Source organism: Oncorhynchus nerka, linkage group LG15 (genome assembly GCF_034236695.1).
Source record: "Oncorhynchus nerka isolate Pitt River linkage group LG15, Oner_Uvic_2.0, whole genome shotgun sequence".
Taxonomy (NCBI): domain Eukaryota; kingdom Metazoa; phylum Chordata; class Actinopteri; order Salmoniformes; family Salmonidae; genus Oncorhynchus; species Oncorhynchus nerka.
Window position 1 is genome coordinate 87117846 of NC_088410.1, and position 21747 is coordinate 87139592.

The 21747-nt window shown below is 45.2% G+C and overlaps 2 protein-coding genes across 3 annotated transcripts in view; one reads left to right on the forward strand and one right to left on the reverse strand.

The window, feature by feature from the left end:
• uba7 (ubiquitin-like modifier activating enzyme 7) overlaps positions 1-16587 on the forward strand; it is a 129551-nt gene extending 112964 nt beyond the window's left edge. Inside the window, exons 22-24 of one of the 2 annotated variants that reach the window (XM_065001993.1) lie at positions 10018-10119; positions 14476-14567; positions 16135-16587. In XM_065001993.1, coding sequence (XP_064858065.1) covers positions 10018-10119; positions 14476-14567; positions 16135-16267 — 327 coding nt within the window. In that variant the 3' untranslated portion in view covers positions 16268-16587. The remainder of the gene's footprint in view (positions 1-10017; positions 10120-14475; positions 14568-16134) is intronic. The other variant, XM_065001994.1, reaches the window with a different exon arrangement.
• A 1263-nt stretch (positions 16588-17850) lies between these two features.
• Positions 17851-21747, reverse strand: LOC115143467 (PAK4-inhibitor inka2-like). Its single transcript, XM_029683928.2, has 3 exons — positions 21600-21747; positions 21445-21491; positions 17851-18905 (listed from the first exon to the last, which is right to left on the reverse strand). The coding sequence occupies exons 2-3, from the start codon at positions 21445-21447 to the stop codon at positions 17979-17981; spliced, it is 930 nt and encodes a 309-aa protein (XP_029539788.1). The 5' UTR covers positions 21448-21491; positions 21600-21747; the 3' UTR covers positions 17851-17978.

Genomic DNA, 21747 nt, shown 5'->3' on the forward strand with positions numbered 1-21747 from the left:
GGCCAAGGTTAAGTCCTGCAGTACGTATAGGCCAAGGTGAAGTCCCGCAGTGCGTATAGGCCAAGGTGAAGTCCCGCAGTGCGTATAGGCCGAGGTGAAGTCCCGCAGTGCGTATAGGCCAAGGTGAAGTCCCGCAGTGCGTATTGGCCAAGGTGAAGCCCCGCAGTGCGTATAGGCCAAGGTGAAGTCCTGCAGTGCGTATAGGCCAAGGTGAAGTCCTGCAGTGCGTATAGGCCAAGGTGAAGTCCCGGGGTGCGTATAGGCCAAGGTGAAGTCCTGCAGTGCGTATAGGCCAAGGTGAAGTCCCGGGGTGCGTATAGGCCAAGGTGAAGTCCTGCAGTGCGTATAGGCCAAGGTGAAGTCCTGCAGTGCGTAAAGGCCAAGGTGAAGTGCTGCAGTGCGTATAGGCCAAGGTGAAGTCCCGGGGTGCGTATAGGCCAAGGTGTTGTTTGTTAGGGATCCAATGACCAAGAAAAAATATGATTTTATGTTGTTATGCAATATGATAGGACAAAGACTTTTTTATTTTGCATGATTTCTACACCCACAGCTTCATAACATGTGTGATTTTTGTAATGTAAGTTACAAAACCTGCAACAAGAACCTCCGATCATATCAAATCACCAGGGAGAACACCAGTATATTCTAAGCAAGCAGAATAACACATGGAACCATATGTAGAAGCACTAGTGGCTCGGCTGAATGGGGCCGACGTGTGGTGGGAGGGATGGTTTGGATCTGGAGTGACCCCCCCAACGCAGTCCTCACTGAACCATGGCAGCCTGAGAACAGGTCAAGCGAGAGGGTCAGGCGGGCACCACCTCGCAGGTCAGGGCTGGGTTTGGCAGGAACACACTTCCTGTTGCTGTGTCACACCAGGCCCTAGTGGATAACTCATTTCCTGTCTGGGCTGTGTTTGTCTGTGGTTGAATTGACATGTATGCAGAGTATGCATATGCATGTGTGTCTCCCCTTGTCCTGTCTGCCAATTCCATCTAACTTACTTCACTCTGTTTTCCTCTCTTTTCTCTTTCTCTGTCTTCTATGGCCCCTAGGCTCTGCTGACGCCTCTAGCTCCACAGCCTGATTTGTGGTTCCACGGCTGTTTCACTGTAGCCCTCTAAAGTGGCTCCTTGCAGCCGGACACAGGCGATTAACACATATTCACCGCTTCCTTTCCCCACCACAAGGCCTCCTGGGTATTTATCCCAACACACTGCTCTTAAGACTTGGTTAGTCATTTCCTCTTAATTGAGGTTGTGTGTAATTTGTGTGTATCTTTTGAGCCTTTTCCTAATGCTACTGCTAATGCTTACATGTTTCCCACTGCAGTCTGTGGGAGTTTGGGGCTAAAGCCAGAGACGTGGGGCCTACGGTAGAGAGGCCCTGAGCAGTCCTGAGGCTCAGCAGTTCCTCTGGGACAGTTCTTATGTTCTAGCACGGTCATCTCATTTGTAGTCCATTCTACTGATCTTATGTTCTGGAATAGTCATCTCATTTATAGTCCATTCTACTGATCGTATGTTCTGCAACAGCCATCTAATTTATAGTCCATTCTACTGATCTTCCTAGCTTGCTAGCTGCTCTAGAATCAATACAGTGCCATGCATTGATTGGTCAAATGTCACACTGACTGTGGGTCTCTAGGGCCAAATATGCCTGCAGCATGTACTATTTACACGTATTGAACATCAGATGAGGGCTAATGAAGCCCTAGTTATCCATAACAACCCCGGGGTGTTACTGTTGTTACATGTTCATTCTATTAAGTATTGCATGTCAATATAGATGTGACTTCCTGTTGCAATAGGAGTGGATCAATAGAACCAGGGGAAATACAATATGCAACGTTACAGACAGACAGCATCAAACACAGTGCCTTCAGAAAGAATTTATAACCCTTGACTTATTCCACATTTTGTTACAGCCTGAATTCAGAATGGATTCAATTGTTTTTTCCCCCTACACACAATATCGTGTGTGTATTTTGCTAATGTATTGAAAATGAAATACAGAAATATTTCATTTACTTCATTATTCACACCCCTGAGTCAATACTTTGTAGAAGCACCTTTGCCGGCGATTACAGCTGTGAGTCTTCTCTTGGTCTGCATGCTTGTCACGTCCTGACCTTAGTTCCTTTTTTATGTCTCTATTTTGGTTTGGTCAGGGCGTGAGTTGGGGTGGGCATTCTATGTTTTGTTCTATGTTTTGTATTTCTGTGTTTGGCCTGGTGTTTGGCCTGGTATGGAGAACCATACTTAGATAGCCTGATCCCACCTGTGTTTGTGGGTAGTTGTTTTCTGTCTCTGTGTTCTGCGCTAGACAGAACTGTTTCGTGTTGGTCTATTTTTGTTATTTTGTCTTAGTGTTCTGAGTTAAAATAAATATTAAAATGGACACTTACCACGCTGCGTTTTGAACCGATCTTGACTACTCTTCATCAGACGAAGAGGATCGTTACAATGGTATAGTTTCTGCTCTGACAGACACTGTCAACTATGGGGTGTGTTTCTTATGGCCACTTCACAGAATTAGAATCAGTGTAAAGTGGACGTATTATTGGATCGTAGTCTAGGTCTGTTTGCTTCATAATATTTGACCTAATTTGGTATCTTTCTTGCGTGAGGGTTTAAGTGTACTCCGCCTCGTCGGTGATTGGTCAACAGTACTACTCCTAGTAGAAATGGGAACATTAAGTGTTTGTTGTCATTTAGCGAGAGACAATTAGTTTTCATGCACATTTTGTCAATTTTTTTCTCTTTTCTCATACTTTACGGGTATGAAAGTATAGATGTTCACTTCGCCTAGCCGATGTATGCCGGACGCCTTAAGAGAGTAGAGAGGGTGCAGAAGTTTTGGATGTTGAGGCTTTTAGGCTGCCATCTGCCTCCGCGCAGTACTCCTGTTGGAATCATGATCAATATCATCCCAGGCTGTAGATGCACAACACAACCACCAATTCAATCTAAAACAAACAAGTGCATCTCTGCATTATCACAATTGGCAAGCTACTACACCACTTTCAGAGGTAGCATGTAGTAAAAACCTGTGACACTGTGGTGACCCAGCGGGCAGTTATTGATATTTAGACACATGGGTTGCATCACAGTCAGGCATGCCCTGTGTGGTTTCAGTGTGACGTAGAGAGGACGTCAGTGGAGGGTTTGTAATACTGCCATGATGCACTCAACGGGGACAAGAGGAAATTGATTGTTCACTTATTTAGCTGGTTTCACTGCTGTTGTCATTCGAAAGAGCGAGCTGCCCAGAGAGAGGTATTTCCTGGAGTTACCTGTGTCACATTCTGGCCGGGTGTGAGGAGGATATTTGAAAATGTGAAAGCTGTCTCTCTCTAATTTGAGGCTATGAAAGGAAAGAGGAAGACTACAGAAAGAGATGAGGGTGAAAACGGGATGGATTACTGTCATAACGGTATGATTTAAAAGAACACTGATTGTACCCCATCAGTCTCCTCTAAAGCACACGTTGAATCCATTCATGCAGGGCATACAATACCATTTTTTTCATGGTTTGGTTTCTAATTTGAATTTTAGCCAGGCTCTGTTGCTGTGTCTACAGTGTGAAATTGCCATTTCTTACGATGCAGCACCCTGCAGGAAGGGGGACTTATCAAGATTATCTCCCTGAAACAGTTCCTGCCTGGGAAAATGGGCCATTGTGTGAAAGGGCAGATTGCTGCCTTACATCATGATTACAGCCCCAGTACCACAGCTAGCAGCTAGAAAATGTGGCATTTTCAAAATGACCAACACACGCGATTGTCCTCTTCGACAGGGACTTAGTCATGTCCATTCTGGTTGCTTTATCTCTCCAGTGCTGTGGTTCAATGGCAGAACTCCCCCTAGCTTCCCTGTGAACCCCTGCTCCCTGAACTTCCTGTGTAGCTATGTGTTTAGTTAACATGTACAGTATATCTGCTGTCAGGGGTTGTTGCTATTTCTGGATCTCGTCTATCACTGAGCTCTGTTATCTGTCATACTAAGTGTGTGTTGCTGTTCATTAGACCATGTGTCCGGTCTGTTAATGAAAGGCTGTTCTATTTCCCCCTGTTTTATGTCTGGCTTTGCCTGGATGCAGAGTGAGGTGTGTGTGTGTGTGTGTGTGTGTGTGTGTGTGTGTGTGTGGTAAAGGGTTGTGGACTATATACAGTACCAGTCAAAAAATGTAGACACACCTACTCATTCAAGGGTTTTTCTTTATTTTTACTATTTTCTACATTGTAGAATAATAGTGACTACATCAAAACTATGAAATAACTCATGGAATCATGTAGTAACCAAAAAGTGTTAAATCATGTAGCAACCAAAAAGTGTTAAATCATGTAGCAACCAAAAAGTGTTAAACAAATCTAAATATATTTGAGATTCTTCAAAGTAGCCACCCTTTGCCTTGATGACAGCTTTTCACACTCTTGGCATTCTCTCAACCAGCTTCACCTGGAATGCTTTTCCAACAGTCTTGAAGGAGTTCCCACATGCTTTCCTTCACTCTGCGGTCCAACTCATCCCAAACCATCTCAATTGGGTTGAGGTCGGGTGATTGTGGAGGCCAGGTCATCTGATGCAGCACTCCATCAATCTCCTCCTTGGTCAAATAGCCCTTACGCAGCCTGGAGGTGTGTTGGGTCATTGTCCTGTTGAAAAACAAATGATAGTCCCACTAAGCGCAAACCAGATGGGATGGCGTATCGCTGCAGAATGCTGTGGTAGCCATGCTGGTTAAGTGTGCCTTGAATTCTGAATAAATCATTGACAGTGTCACCAACAAAGCACCCCCACACATCACACCTCCTCCTCCATGCTTCACGGTGGGAAACACAAATGCAGAGATCATCCGTTCACCTACTCTGCATCTCACAAAGACAACTCAGTTTCTGTCCGTTTTTGTCCTGAAAGCCACCACAGCCTGGTTTCCTTTTCTTCAGGAAGTAGCTATGGAGCCTCAGTGGATGTCTCACCCAGCTTCCTGCCAGAATGGAGAGGAGACACCTAACAGCACAGTGGCAGGGTGTTCAAATGGACATCCTGACAGAGAGGGGGAGCTGCCTCAATCTGAGAGGAACATCTCTGTCTGGGAGAGGGACACACTTCTGATCATGGTTATCTATCTTACAATGTCAGTTGGTGGCGTCCCTCTCACTCATAGATGGTTAGAGAGAGTACAGTAGTACTTTATGAAGGGAGAAATGCACTTGAAGGCCAACATTTTGAAAGCATAGATAATGTTGTAATGTTTCTTCCTCTGAAGTTTTGATGTGTATGTACTTATTTTCCACCATAATTTGCAAATAAATTCATAAAAAATCCTACAATGTGATCTCATTTTGTCTGTAATAGTTGAAGTGTATCTATGATTAAAATTACAGGCCTCTCATCTTTTTAAGTGGGAGAACTTGCACAATTGGTGGCTGACTAAATACTTTTTTGCCCCACTGTATGTATGTGAATAATCCTATGATTATACAGAACACAGAACACACTGATACTCAGGTGTTCTGTGTTTGAGTAGAGAGCCCCAGCAATAATGCAGGCTCTGATATGTGGATAGCAGATGAGAATGTTTGCTGTGCTCGATGAAGGGAGAGTGCTACATGAAAACATGCACGTGTCCATAACAGAGACTACTCCACATGGGCCATATGCTGTCCGTGAGTGTCTCTATCTGTCAGCCTGTCTCTGTCAGCCTGTCTCTGTCTGCCTGTCTCGTCTGTCTCGCTCTCTCTCTCTGTCTGTCTGTCTGTCTCATACATCTCTACTCACCAGCCAGATCGGGTTCTAAACAGCTTTGCACTGACTGTCTCAGAGTAGACCTCAGGACAAACTCCAGAGGGCCAGTGTTTGACATGAACAGCACACTCTTGTCCACCATCGGTCCTCTGTTTATTCTGTAGATCCACCCTCGTTGGTATATAGTGCTGACATAAGACCTTATATGGATTGCTGCTCTTTGGGTGGCAGCCAAGCAGTGTCCCATCTGAGCACAATACTCTGACAGTTTTGGGGTTTACCTAACCATTGATGTCTCAGCTAGCTTTAAGACCCTGTGGGCCTAGACGTTCACTATGATGTCTGATTGGCCAAGCGAGAGTTTTAACCCATTAGGATTCAAGAAAGTTATAATTGAATTACCAACAAAGCCTGTCATTATGCATCACCAGTAAGTGGAGGCCGGCAGGCTTTCTGTTGGTTTCCTTATTGAACATTCCCTCAGATGTGTGACATTATTGGAGCCATCAAAGCAGAGGCTGTTGTCCACCATTTTGGGTTCCTTTCTTTTAGTTTATAGTTCTGTGGGGATGATTGTGTATTCTGTTATAGGAATTCAAACAAAGAAACATTGGATGGGGTGTGGGGGGTCTAAGAGAGGAGTCTATAAGACTTGTAATTGTTTCCAGCAGCAGCCGGTTTTGGTTCTAACTTCCACCGTTCTTGCTTGTGTTTATACCCTCTGAGGCGGTGAGGGGATGACGTCACACGTGGCCACATACAGTCTGATTGGGCGGCCGATTGGCTGAAGGCTCCTTGTGGAGTTCCTGGAAAGGCCTGTGAGAGAGGGAGGGAGAGATAAAAATAGCCTAGTTTATATTCTGAACAATCTACACAAAGGCCTTAATTACAAACATTGCTCTGATCCATCTCTATTGAAAGCCTCAACAAGGCAGTTCTTCACAAAGACGACAAAGTCTCACATCTGTGTTTTTATAGAGTTCAAACAATCCCTCTTTCTTGGCAAAGACAACCTCTCTGTTCCAAAACTGGCAATGCCAAAATGCATAATGTAACTCTCCTAACTATGGCAAACATTGCCATCCACCCAAAACCACTGCTACTACCAAACACTGTCACCCACTGTCTGATGTACAGCAGTGGAACATATCCTCTCTGCAGCAACATCATTTGACATCTTCATTTAATCTTCACTTAGTATGTGGTGATGGGTTAGATTCCATGATGCCTTCGTCTCCCAATGTTTGATCATTGCTGGTTATAGCTACACACCCAATAAGACCATATGAGTAGCAGGCTGTGAGTGTGTCTGCAGAACTCTATCCCCACCAGGCAGGCAGTGGGAGTAGACAGTAGACTGTAAGATACTCTCTGACCGTTCCTCTTGGCTGCTGAAGCACAGATAATTGGACACAGGTTCTGTTCTAGTTTTGTTATTGGTGTCTCAGGCCAAATTTTCATCTGTCACAAAACCCCCAGACAGATCCTGCGTTGGTTAGGCCCAAAAAGTGACATATTTTGACACATTCTCCTGGGAGTGAGGAACCCTGGCAGAGCCGTGGTCAGGTGACGTGACACTTTCCCTCGGTCGTGCAGATGGAGCCGGAGAGAGGATTATGATGTTGATGGTAAACAGATGGGTCATGTGAGGCCACTGGAGTGTAATGTCAGTCCGGTGGCCAGAGGAGCAGGAATGTTTATGTTAGCTGAGCTTTAACTGGATCATGAAGATGAAGCGTTCTTGGTCTATGTTTGGACGACTGGGATTGATCCTATAGAGATAAACAGTGGCTTGGGTTAGAGGCCATTGCGGTATGATCCTCTCTGGGATCACCATTCCTTCTTGTCCACTTACGGCCCAGTTATACCAAAAGCTACAAAGTAGAAAAGAATCTTCAAGTTCTCGCTTTGTATGTGTATCTTCCAAACAGCATGCATAACATCACGTCATCTAGCATAGAGTCAAAGCTAGCTACCAAGACTCCCTTCTCCGATTGGTTATTATACACCTGTGTCGCTGCTCATTTGCATAACCTTGGGACTTTCTGAACTCTGGCTTCTGAGATCATAGTCGCTGGATGTGTCCTTGTGTATCCTCCCAACCATTGAAAATGGATGGTCTCTGGTGGTTTGATCGCTAGATGTAGTGCCTGGTGTAATCAGGGTATAAAACCAGAGGTCACCTAGCCAGCACACCTTAAGGGTGATGGTGGAGTCACACCAAGAGCTTAGCGTCATATAGCTCAGTAGGATACTGACAGAAGCTCTATGTTCTGGTCATTTCTCCTTACTCCTATTAAACAGGCTTTGTGTCAGACAGCCACTCCTTCTGTTGGTGTAAACGTAACATGAGAGTGCACAGCGCTCATTGGCGTTAGTGTTGCAGTCTGGATGCATTGATGACATGATCTGTGTTTGGTACACAACTCAATAATCACTCCTGTAGCCTAACATTTATTGACTTACATTAAGTCTTCTGTTGTGTTTCAACACTTGTGTTTCCTCTTGAATATGTGATATCTAAAAGAAGGGTTTGGGGAGTGGAAGCTGAGCTTGTGGACAGGATAAAGTACATCTGTATTTTCCACCCTGCCTGTATCCCCTGGTCTGACTAAACTATTCCAGTTCAACAACCAGACTTAGAAACAGTCTTTTTATGAACGGGCAGACATTCAGACCATTTGCTGCGAGACTCAAAATTGAGCTCAGGTGCATCCTATTTCCATTGATAATCCTTGAGATGTTTCTACAACTTGATTGGCGTCCACCATCAATATTCAATTGATTGGACAAGATTTGGAAAAGCAAACACCTGTCTATATAGCACAAAAACCAAGCCATGAGGTTGAAGGAATTGTTGGTAGAGCCCTGAGACAGGATTGTGTCGAGGCACAGATCTGGGTAAGGGTACCAAAAAATGTCTGCAGCATTGAAGGTCCCAAAGAACACATTGGCCTCCATCATTCTTAAATTGAAGAAGTTTGGAACCACCAAGACTTTTTCTAGAGCTGGCCGCCTGGCCAAACAGCAATCGGGGAGAAGAGCCTTGGTCAGGGAGGTGACCAAAAACCCAATGGGGATTCTGACAGAGCTCCAGAGTTCCTCTGTGGAGATGAGAACCCTCCAGAAGGATAACCATCTCTGCAGCACTCCACCAACCAGGCCTTTATGGTAGAGTGGCCAGACGGAAGCCACTCCTCAGTAAAAGGCACATGACAGCTCGCTTGAAGTTTGCCTAAAGGGACCGAAAGGCCTCAGACTATGAGAAACAAGATTCTCTGGTCTGATGAAGCCAAGATGTAACTCTTTGGCCTGAATGCCAAGCGTCACGTCTGGAGGAAACTTGCCACCATCCCTACGGTGAAGCATGGTGGTGGCAGCATCATGCTGTGGGAATGTTTTTCAGCTGCAGGAACTGGGAGACCAGTCCGGGTCGAGGGTAAGATGAACAGAGGGAAGTACAGCGAGATCCTTGATGAAAACCCTCCATCCAACCTGACAGAGCTTGAAAGGATCTGCAGAGAAGATTTGGAGAAACTCTCCAGATACAGAGTTTACACATTGATTCAGGAAAACACTGAAGAAAAATTGGCCCCTAAAATTCTTGACAAAAGCCCCTTACTGTTACTGCTATTTGATCTGCTGTCTGGCCAGGCTTCTGGAAAGTTCCTATGCTGTTATTTCACAGATTCATATTCACAGAGGTGTGGACTTTAATTTATGCACTTCTGTTTATTCTCCCCATGTGAGATATAATATTCAAGCACCCTGTGACTCCAGAGGAGTCTGTGTTTGGGCTCTAGACAGACCTGACTGTGTCTAGGGAAGGGATCTCAAACCCTGTTCCTGGAGAGCAACTGTCCTGTAGGTTTGCGCTCTAACCCTAATCTAGCGCACCTGATTCTAATAATTACAGTAACTGGATCAGGCTAGTTATAACTACAGGAGGGTAGCTTGCTCTCCAGGAACAGGTTTGGAGACCCCTGGCCTAACTGCTCTCCTAGTGGAGACATAGACATGGGCCCCGTGTTCCTCCAATGTAGTGAGGAATGTTTGAATTAGATTTTTCATTTCACATTGTCTTGTTTTGTTAAATGTTGAGTAACTAGTTGAATTCTGATCTCACTGCTGAGCTTAGTCTGACATTGACCATTAACCAGTTGTTATTGTTTTGGGAAGATATTAGACAATGCTCCCTCTCTCCTGACCGATTTAGTGTGTGTGATGTGACAGGTGTTCTGCTTGTGTGTTTTGTGTCTATCGGCAGGTTGCAGGAAAGGAGTACTCCCTGTGGGATGACTTCCTGGTTTATGGCAGATGTGACCGTGGACAGGAAATGACCTTGGGAGAGTTGCTGCTACACATGAAGGTATCTCAGCCTCCCTTTTATTACTCAGCCAAGACCATGTTTAGCACTGTATATCTCAATTATAGAAACGTGTTTTAGCTTGCATGCCTCGCACTGTTATACATATTACACAGAGCTACGCATTGTATGCATGCATTTTCAAACCAACATTGCCAGATGCTGTACACACTCAGAGCACAAATATATGCAATGGTCAGGCTTCTGCAACATGCAACAATTTCAAAGATGTTACTGAGTTATAGTTCATATAAGGAAATCAGTCAATTCAAATTAATTCATTAGTCCTTAATCTATGGATTTCACATGACTGGGAATACAGATATTCATCTGTTGGCCACAGGTGCCTTAAAAAAAAGGGTAGGGGCGTGGATCAGAAAACCAGTCAGTATCTGGTGTGACCACCATTTTCCTCATGCAACGTGACACATCTCATTCGCATGTAGTTGATCAGGTTGGTGATTGTGGAATCTTGTCCCACTCCTCTTCAATGGATGTGTAAAGTTGTTGGATATTGGTGAACATCTAGAACATGCTGTCGTACATGTCGATCCAGAGGCTCCCAAACATGCTCAATGGGTGACATGCCTGGTGAGTATGCAGGCCATGGAATTGTGTACAGATCCTTGAGAAATGAGGCCATGCATTATCATGCTGAAACATGAGGTGATAGCGGCGGTTGAATGGCACAACAATGAGCCTCAGGATCTCGTCAGTTTCTCTGTGCATTCAAATTGCCACCAATAAAATGTGATTGTGTTCGTTGTCCATATCTTATGCCTGCCCATACCATAACCCCATTGCCACAATGGGGGCACTCTGTTCACAACATTGACATCAGCAAACTACTCACCCACACGACGCCACACGACGCTGTCTGTCATCTCCCTGGTACAGTTGAAACCAAGATTCATCCATGAAGAGCACAATTCTCCAGCGTGCTAGTGACAATCGAAGGAGAGCTTTTACCCACTGAAATCGGTTATGAGGCTGAACTGCGTTCAGGTCAAGACTGCTGAGGACTACGAACACGCAGATGAGCTTCCCTGAGAAGGTTTCTGATTGTTTCGGTTGTGCAAACCCACAGTTTCATCAGCTGTCAAGGCGCCTTGTCTCAGTCCATCCCGCAGGTGAAGAAGCTGGATGTGGAGATCATGGGCTGGCATGGTTATGCGTGGTCTGTGGTTGTGAGGCCGGTTGGACGTACTGCCAAATTCTCTGAAACAACATTGGAGATTTATAGTAGAGAAATTAACATTCAATTCTCTGGCAACAGCTCGGGTGGACATTCCTCCAGTCAGCATGCCAATTCTACGCTGACTCAAAACTGCACATTTTCGAGGGCCTTTTATTGTCCCCATTACCTGTGTAATGATCATGCTGTTTAATCATCTTCTTGAAATGCCACACCTGTCAGGTGGATGGATTATCTTGGCAAAGGAGAAATGCTTAACAAACATTTGAGAGAAATACTTTTTGTGTATATGGGATCTTTTATTTCAGCTCATGAAACATGGGACCAACACTACATATTGTGTTTATATTTTGGTTCAGTAAACATTGTTCATGTGTCTGTAGTACCATAAAGTCTGACATGCAGGGTTTGTCTCTGGAACAGCTTACTAGAACCTAGTCACCCTCATCTCTTCAAACACAATGGGACTGAAGTGAAGAGGGGGCAGTAGAGAGAGGATGGTGGTGGAGGGGGGGGCTCATCTGGCTGTCGTTGAGTGATGGGCACTACCAGTCTTTCTACAGATGTATTCAATACCTTTACAGGTGATTGAGTCTAAAGGGTTGAGTGTGTGTTTATTCCTGCCTGCCTGTGTGGCTGTAGGCATTCGGATCCTGTCTGCCTGTGTGGCTGTAGGCATTCGGATCCTGTGTGGCTGTAGGCATTCGGATCCTGTGTGGCTGGAGGCATTCGGATCCTGTGTGGCTGGAGGCATTCTGATCCTGTGTGGCTGGAGGCATTCTGATCCTGTGTGGCTGGAGGCATTCTGATCCTGTGTGGCTGTAGGCATTCTGATCCTGTGTGGCTGGAGGCATTCTGATCCTGTGTGGCTGGAGGCTGTAGGCATTCTGATCCTGTGTGGCTGGAGGCATTCTGATCCTGTGTGGCTGTAAGCATTCTGATCCTGTGTGGCTGTAAGCATTCTGATCCTGTGTGGCTGTAAGCATTCTGATCCTGTGTGGCTGGAGGCATTCTGATCCTGTGTGGCTGGAGGCCTTCTGATCCTGTGTGGCTGTAAGCATTCTGATCCTGTGTGGCTGGAGGCATTCTGATCCTGTGTGGCTGGAGGCCTTCTGATCCTGTGTGGCTGTAGGCATTCTGATCCTGTGTGGCTGGAGGCCTTCTGATCCTGTGTGGCTGGAGGCCTTCTGATCCTGTGTGGCTGGAGGCATTCTGATCCTGTGTGGCTGGAGGCCTTCTGATCCTGTGTGGCTGGAGGCCTTCTGATCCTGTGTGGCTGGAGGCCTTCTGATCCTGTGTGGCTGGAGGCCTTCTGATCCTGTGTGGCTGGAGGCATTCTGATCCTGTCTGCATGTACCTCTTGTTTTCTCCCTGACTGTCAGTGTCTGATCAATTCCAGAGTGTTTCTAAAATGTCACTTGTCCTTTCCAGTGCACTAGAATCAATATAGTAGTTAGAGCAGGGGGTTATCTAGAGGTATACTTTTTATTTGAGTAATTTAGCAGACACTCTTATCCAGAGTGACTTACACTTAGTGCAGTCTCCCTTTAAGACAAATGCACTACCTGATTTGGCCTCATTTTGAATATTGCTCATTAAGAAATGCTAGCGGCCATGACTGAAGCCAAACGAGTTGTCGTAGGGATGTGGTTTGATGTGGGTGTGTCATGTTCGCATATCGTACCCGGGCAAGTTCTGTTTGTCCCTCCTGAGTCACCGTGGCAGCAACATAGCTTTTTCTCAAAATAGTCACTTACTTAAAATAGTCAGAATTAATCTTAGATAAATACATTTGGCCTTAGTCACGCAATTTTACATCTAGCTAGTTGTTTGGTGTATTATTTCCCAAGTTGTGCATGAAAAACGAGTCAGTGCACTACATACAGTCTATTGAGTCTGACTGCGTGCTCAGGACTAATTCCCAATAACAATGTCTACAACTTCCTTATCTGCTGTCAAACTATCGGAAATAAAGCAAAAGCTACACGCTGTTTATCAGTGCCCAAAATCACTTGCTAGCTAAGTTCCAACTCCGTTTGTTACTGAAGCTAGCAAGTAGTAGCTTGCAGACACATTGAGCAGACCACAATCGGCATATCAGGTCACTGGGGAGAGGATAGGTCAGTGTTTGGGTGGCATTTTTGTCAACATTCTCGCTATTACCTGTGTCTATCTAGCAGTGTTTCATAGGGAATCATGTTACAAAACATGTCACGGGGAGACAAGATGCTTGCAAAATAATTTAGTAATATTGACAAGATGCAGTTGGGCTAGGAGTGCGCTGTAATCGTCTCATTTTGCCCCAAAAAGTGGCAGACTCGAGTGATTGACACTATCAAACACATCAGCAAGTGGCCACTCCATAAAGGGCTTAGGCCCATGGGTTATTTCAACATAACATTAGAGATATGTTGTCTTATGTAAACAAGTCTGAGGCGCTGTGTAATGGGCAGGTCTGTCTCACTGTCTGGAGGTTCTGGGAGCTGTGATTGGATAGAGCGCGTGGAGCTTATAGAGCACCATCAACACAGCTGCTTCTCTCGTGTTCGTGAACACTGCTCTTATTAATCCATACCAATTAGTCATGACGAACTCACAAAACTCAGTTTTGGCCTTGGACTGACTATATGACCAAAATGTTCCTATTTACACTTTGTAGTACATTTGGACCCACAGTTTCACTAATGTATGTTTCTGACTCTTATTTATGGCCTGTTTTTAAAACCAGAGAAGGGAAGATAGCTAGGTGAGACAACCACACAAATAGGTCAGTTGTACTGTCTCATCACAACGACCACATGCTGTGTAGTACACATGGAGCTGTCCAAAACAAAGGATTGGCTTGTTGATTCCTCCCACTGTTTATTTTGAGAAAGAAAATAACATTTGGCAAAAACAAAGTTGCTTCAGTTTCCCCTAACCTTTGACATCCCGACTCTGAGATCTGCAGGTTTATTTTTGGAGACCCTGCAACACTTCCTTGGACTGCTGTAGTCCACTGGACCATAGGACTCTATAAAGACTCTTTTCATTGGGTCTTGTTTAATGTTAACCTATATATACTGATTAGGAACTTCAAACTAAAATTAAACTTTTTAAAATGAACATTGTGCATTTACTTCCATGATACTAAATGTAATGTGGTATTACTGTTTAATTTGCAGCAAACATACAACTTGGAGATCACCGGCCTGTTTTATGGGAATGCTGTCTTGTACGATGTTGGCTCCAATCACACGGAGAGGCTGGTGAAGAGGTATGTCCTGAAACAAAGCTTTTGAGCCAGTCAAGACATTATCACCATACCTTAGCCTGTCTTCTGGTGGGGTAACGTGTGGGAAGAGCTTGGTAAAAGGGTTATGTCCAGGCCAGGCATAAACACACATGCAGCAGCCCTGATGTTTGTTTAGCAGGCAATGGCTGTCTGCTGTTTCCTCAGAAAAGGAGGGACTCATCTCCACACTGTCACATGCATCACTAGTGACTGCTGACTGAGATATGGCTCTTCCTAGTCTGTAGGCTTCCTGTGCTCTGTGAAGAGAGGAGCAAGAGTGAGCCATGCTCTGTTGTCTTGCCATGGCAGTACCTACTGTATGTTGTTAAGGTATGCACATACCAATACGCAAAGCAACTCCTCACACGCGACGGGCTTGAAATAACTCACTCGACTTATGACGCTCTCTCTCACTCGCTCAGTCATGTGCACACAGATAGGAATATGTATACTCAGGGCCTGTCCTTACTCCACCCCTGTTTTCACAAACAGAGCAGTGTTTCGGAGCCCTGAACGTGTACAGTGAAACAGGCCCTTTTAATCAGATCCAGGAGATCCTGCTTAGCTTTGTAAAACGACAGACAATTTCTTGGCTCTCCCCCGCTCCCCCATGTCTATGCCTTGTTCTTCCTGACACTCGCCCCCTCTACCTCTCTGAGCCGCCTCCCCTTTCCCGCTGTTCCTCCTGACACTCGCCCCCTCTACCTCTCTGAGCCGCCTCCCCTTTCCCGCTGTTCCTCCTGACACTCGCCCCCTCTACCTCTCTGAGCCGCCTCCCCCCCGCTGTTCTTCCTCCCGCTGTTCTTCCTGACACTCGCCCCCTCTACCTCTCTGAGCCGCCTCCCCTTTCCCGCTGTTCCTCCAGACACTCGCCCCCTCTAACCTCTCTGAGCCGCCTCCCCTTTCCCGCTGTTCCTCCTGACACTCGCCCCCTCTACCTCTCTGAGCCGCCTCCCCTTTCCCGCTGTTCCTCCTGACACACAGCGTATGTCTTCCTGGGGTTTATGTTAACACCTCAATCCCTTGAGAGCCCAGTGTCAGCCTAGTGCCTGGCCTGAGGAAGCTACGGGTAGATAAGGGGAAGATGGGGTAGGGGGGCGTCAGTGTGGACAGTAGGCCTCTTTTGACAAATGTCCCCTCCAGGAGCCACATCCTGGGCTGTGGGGCCCTGCCCTGGCTCCTATTCAGCTTCCTGTGTTTACAGGCCTAGTGGGCTGTATGGAGCAGTATTAAAGATCCAGATGACATGAACCTTGGTTAGCTATAGAACACAGTCAGTGTATAGTCTCAGTTTATTATACTATTTCTGCTTTTTCTGAATTGCTGTAATGTAACAAAGGATGTGGACCCCAGGAAGAGTAGCTGCTGCTTCTGCAACAGTTAATGGGGATCCTTAATAAAATACACACCAAAAAATACTAATGTCCCTCATTTTCTACCAGGGATATAATTATCAATTCTCTTTTGAAGTAAGATGTATGACTAAGGAGTATTGTTTCAGTCACCAAAAAGCTGTTGTCAATGTGTGTGTTGTGGTCTGTCTTGGCAGTGTGTCTGATGTGGTCAGCCTGGTGACCAAGCTTGAGGTCTCCCAACATCTGCACATGTTGGAGATGTTCCCTTCCTTCGCCGAGGATAAGGACTGTGAGACGGTCCCTCCCATCAGGTACCTGTTCAGATGATGTCATCAAAAGGGGACAAGCCTGAGAGGCCCTAACAGAGCCACACTCCTAACCACCTCATAGTTATCTGCTCAGATCACTAAAGAAAGGACCTCCATTGAATTATATTGGTAAATTAAAACAAGCTGCATTTTGATGTTGATATGTATGGAATATGTTGTCTCGCACCCAGGCCACGGGTCATGTTCTTTCTGGGGAAAATATATGGATTTCTAGAAGCTGCATTGTTGTGATAAATAAACAATAGCTTTCCACTTCTATTATTGTAATCATAAAGAATGGCGTTTAATTTGTATTTGATTAAATTATTCACCTCTGTATCTGTTGTAATCACCTGTGATTTGTGATCAAGCTCTGTGTGTGTTGGGTTCCACACTGGTTTCCTGCCGGCCTGTCTTTGTGAGTCAGAGATCACCCCTGCTCCATCTACCCCTTAGAACTATCACCATGTGAAAGACAGAGGCTTCGAAGGAAATGGAGCACAGAGCAGGTGACTGAGGATAATGATCTCCACGCCTCACACTCCTGTGCTGTCTGTACCCTCATACATAACCAGTCCAGTCCCACAGTCATATCCCATTAGCCATGCACTGCAATGTTAGTGATTGAAGTGGTTATAGGGGATCTCTGCTAGAGCGTGATTTGGAGAGCTGATTCTCCTTCTGGCCTATGCCTGGCTTTGATTACTTCATTATCTGTTATCAACTTGGGTAATGCCAAGGAGGACGCATGGCTCTCGACCTTCGCTGAGTCCGTACGGGAGTTGCAGCGGCGAGAAAAGACTAACTACCAATTGGATACCACAAAATTGGGGTGAAAAAGGATTAAAAATATTCTCTCGCCAGTCAAATTACCAACCCCCAACACACACACACACCCCTCCCCTCCGAGGGGGACCCAGGCCAAGAGCTCTGATGTCTTCAGCCTTCCCGTCACTCTCTCACTGTGGAGACCTACCTAAACACTAGGCCTCATCCACATTCTAATCTCTTCAACATCCAGCCCTCAGCTGGATCTGAAGATCTATTCTGAAATACACTGCTTTGCTCTATAGGTCTATGTTGAGGGATATGATTCGGTGACTGATTAAGAAAAAATGTATGCTCAGTGCGTCCTCTGATGCTTTAATTGTGTTTGTAGTTCATTTGATGTGTTCATGTTGTTAATCAAATCTATTTGAAGTGTATATGCAGATACATTGAACACTGAATATGGCTGTGTTTTTACAACATGGCTGCACATTTACAGAGCTACTCCTTTTACATCTAAGCATCATGTGACACATCTTATAGACCAGTTGTGTCCGATAACAATGATCCATCACAATGGACCATTGGAAAGCCCATTTTCACTTTCACCCTGCTGTTTGTATTCAAATCGGCAGGTATTCAAAGGCAACTGACTGCCATGATGTTGGTCAGTTGACAGGTCATTTAAATAATGAACTAAAGAGTGTTTATGCCATAGTTCTTGGCAAGATGTCACTATCTGAAAGCTGAATCTAAATTAAAACATGCATTATTTCATTTCATTAGTTATTTATGAATAAAACCTTTAAGTTAATTATTACAGTCCCCCAAAAATATTTTCAATAGACAAACATTTTTATTGTAACAATTTCAACATTATTTAAACATAAAGCACATATAAAAAAATTAAATAACATTATGTAAATCTGTGGTAAGAATCCGTAGTTTTGACATCACTCCAATCAGACGTACCCGATGATGTCATTGCATATGATAGGTTGTCGGCTGCCTGTCTTCATGAGAGCAGTGAACTGGTAGAAGTCTGTTCCCAGTTGGTGCAGGCCTGTGTGGGACTGGTGAAAGAATGGTTTGCGTGGCTGGAAGCCCACGGGGCAGGACATGCGTTTGGGGGCCACCGCGGCCCTGCTGACCCTGGTGCTGTCTGCTGGTCTGGCCCTCATCTCCACGCTCTTAGACATCCCTGACAGCTTCCTCCTCATGTTGACCAGGAGGTCCTTTGCCAGGCGCCGGCCTGCATGGGGCTTGAGTTCTGCTGGCTCGGGACACTCTGGCAGGTCCATCCAGTTCTTAATGAGGTCAGCGAAGCTGTTGTCCCCCAGCACCAGGGGCTGTCTGTTCCTGCTGCGGCTCAGCAGTGACGTGGTCCAGTCTTCTGGGTCGCTGCTCGCCTCAAATGACGTCCAGCGCTCCAGACAAGCGTCAGAAGTGGATTTGGGCCGGATCCGGCCGGCGGGACCCACTCCCCGGTTGGTGCGGAGGCAGGCGGAGTTAGACACACGTACGTTCCTGGTCCTCCTGAGCACCACATCCTCGTCCTGCCAGGATGCCTCAGAGTAGCCCGAGTCAAACTCCAGACTCTTGTCACTGCTGGGGGAGCCCTGCATTAACCGCTTCTGGCCTTCCTGCTCCTCCTCCTCCATGGGGCTGGCCAGGCAGCAGGCTGAGTCGTAAGTGCTGGCCTCAGAGATGGGCCTACGGAGGCGTGACAGGCGCTCCCGCTGCTGAGCCCTCTGCTGGCAGGCACGGGTCATGGCATAGGAGCGGCCAGAGGGATCGCTGAGCGGTCGGCTCATGTGCTTCAGGTCCTGCAGGGACCTCATGTACTGCATCTGGTCCACCAGACAGTCTTCAGAGTCCTGAAGACACAACTAGAGAGACAGGGAGATAACGGGTTAGAAACTGACACACTCCTCCGTTTATGTTTTGAGAACATAATAAAATATATAAGATTATGTTACACACTTTTACAGACACATTCATTTTCACTGAATGTTAAAGTTAGTCCAACCCACCATCCTACTTTGTATTGGAAATATGTCCATACACCAACTCCTGGTCCAAAAGCTAAAACAGTTTCCTGCGCATCTACCCAGCACTGCACCAAGATTCTAACCAGCTGAGATCACCCTCTGCAGCCGTACCTCCACCTCATTCCACCCAAACCTCAGAGCAGCTTTATGCAGAGGTTTCTCAACCGAGTGCTCCGGAGTTTATTAGAACATGGCTTGTGGGAACAGGATGTACAGGGAAACGCTCTTTGCCTCTTTAAGTCAGAGAGGAAGTTGGACAGCCTAGAGACAGCCTAGAGCCTGATGAATCTTAGAGGAGCTTAGAAGTGCACATCCTGTGGTACACACTAGAATTACAGGATTCCTTGGGGATTGGCCCATATTGTCTAGCAGGAAATGACATCACTGTTGTGGGATTAGACAATGGGAGTGAGAAACCCCATGTATGATTCATTTAAAAGTCATCACCAAATCATCTCAAGTCTGAATGCCACTTTTATAAATCACGTTAGTTTTGGTTATTTTGCCGGTACATCACTGACCATAAAGGTTGAAAGTCTTACAAAAAGTCAATATGAAAAATCAATGGCATTTCCTAAGATCACCTCAAGATTAAAGTCCAATAGCATTCAGTAACATTACAACAGCATCTCAGGATGTCTTAATGACTAGGGGCTATATTCAATCGGTATCGCTGCGTTAGTGTGATTGCAATTTAAAGGCAATGTTCCCTCGTTGGTGGAGACTGCATTCACGGTAAACGCTGCATGTGTCAGAAATGACCTTTCCATTTTCTATCACTTCAGCTTGTCACATCAAGGTTAAAAGGTGACATGGCAACACTTTAAAATCAATCCACTTCACTTAGGTATTGTAGCTCACAGAACAAAGCCTACTGTATACAAGGGACTTTTCATGTGTAAAAAAAGAACTTTCCCTGTGCAACAAAGAACGTGTTCCTCAGCTGCAGAATGATGTCATTTGATACACTCTCCCTTGTTAGACAGCTCCAAGGTTTTTCCACGCTTGTTAAGCAGACAGACTCCAACAATGTGTGTTAAATCCCAACCCTCAGCTGTCTCAGGCCAGTGTGCAGTCTACAGGCACAGTGAGGAGACCAGGCCTGCAGAAATGACCCACTGGGCACAGACGTCATTTCATTGTCTAGTTATGATTTACAATAGGTTGCGTTGTCATACTAACGTGAAATCAACAGAAAATGTGACCACGTCATTGCATTTAGATGAACAGTCGGCTATAAAAAAAGTTATGTTGATAAACTTTTTTCAAATTCAAACAGTATTCCATGTTCATTCAACGTCATCACATTGCTTCCATGTTCATTCAACGTCATCACATTGCTTCCATTTTCATTCAACGTCATCACATTGCTTCCATGTCATTTCAACAAGAAAATGCAATGTTGATTCAAGCGGTTTTTGCCCACTGGGGAAGCCCTGATGTTTTCACAGCTGTAGAAGAAAGCGCTGTTTGACAGAGTGAGGCAGGGCCACAGGGGGGCTTCAAACCCTGAAAGGTCATCCCTGTGCAGAGTCCTTCACAATAGCGTGGAGGTCCGACTCACCCAGCTCAACACATAGCCAACTGTATGAGTTGGCTTTAGGGAGATCAAAATAGTACCCTAAAATCAGTCTGTGAACACTCCAGCCTTCCAAAACCTTTCATTACTGTGGTGTTGTTAAACAATGGTAGAGAGCACCCGTCATTGGTTGAGCTAAGAAATGAGCTTCAAGGCCAAGCTATGGCCATATCAGTGCTACAGGAAACACTCCGAAGGAAGAACACTGAGCAAAACACAGATGTCGGAGGGAGGCATGTATAGTTGATAATTACATTTGTATCTCATTATTTATCGTTGACTGTTCATCAAAAACACATTGATAGCTCATTATTGAATAGCCCTATTGCATGTAACCAGCTAAAATATATTCTGATTTCCAGATATGTGCAACTGCATCTGACAGAAATATATAAAGAATTAAGCGACAAAACAAGACTATTTAATTTCTAAAACAAAAGTTTGTTTAAAAAAAAGGACAGGCCTTCAAAATAAAATGGAACAATTGTAAGAGAGCTCCCATTTATCAAACGAATTGTAGTATATAGTTAACCATTGTAGTCAGCTTCTATGCATTGTTCTCTGCTGCCCTGACTGTCACGGGAGGGTCGGAAAGTTAAAAGCACCGATCATTTGGTTTTGTTTCCCACAACATTGGGCTGCTCACCGTAATAAACTCCCCGTGCACACTGTTCGGTACAACGGTTAGAAATGCATGGGCACTTCAGTACCAGCATGTTTCTCCAACTCATATCACACCACAAAAAATAACATATCACATTTTTTGTTGTTGTTGCAAATGTTACAAAATAAACTTACCATTGATCTTATCGTGTCTGTCTGAATTCCAAATTGATTACTTTATCCTGCAAAAAGAGAAGGGTTCAGTCAGCATACAAAATATAGATCTCACGTGGTTCATAATTCGGCGTTTTTGTAGTTAATGATGCATTTCTCTATACCAGGCTACTTACATTGGTCAATAATTGACTCCTCTAATAGAACAATTAATCCAAAACGGTTCACAATTTCCTCAGTAGGTCCGATGTCCACTCAACGCACCTCAGACATAAGAGTGCATGTGATGTGGCTGGCAGTTTATTTTGTGAGCGCAGTCTCTTC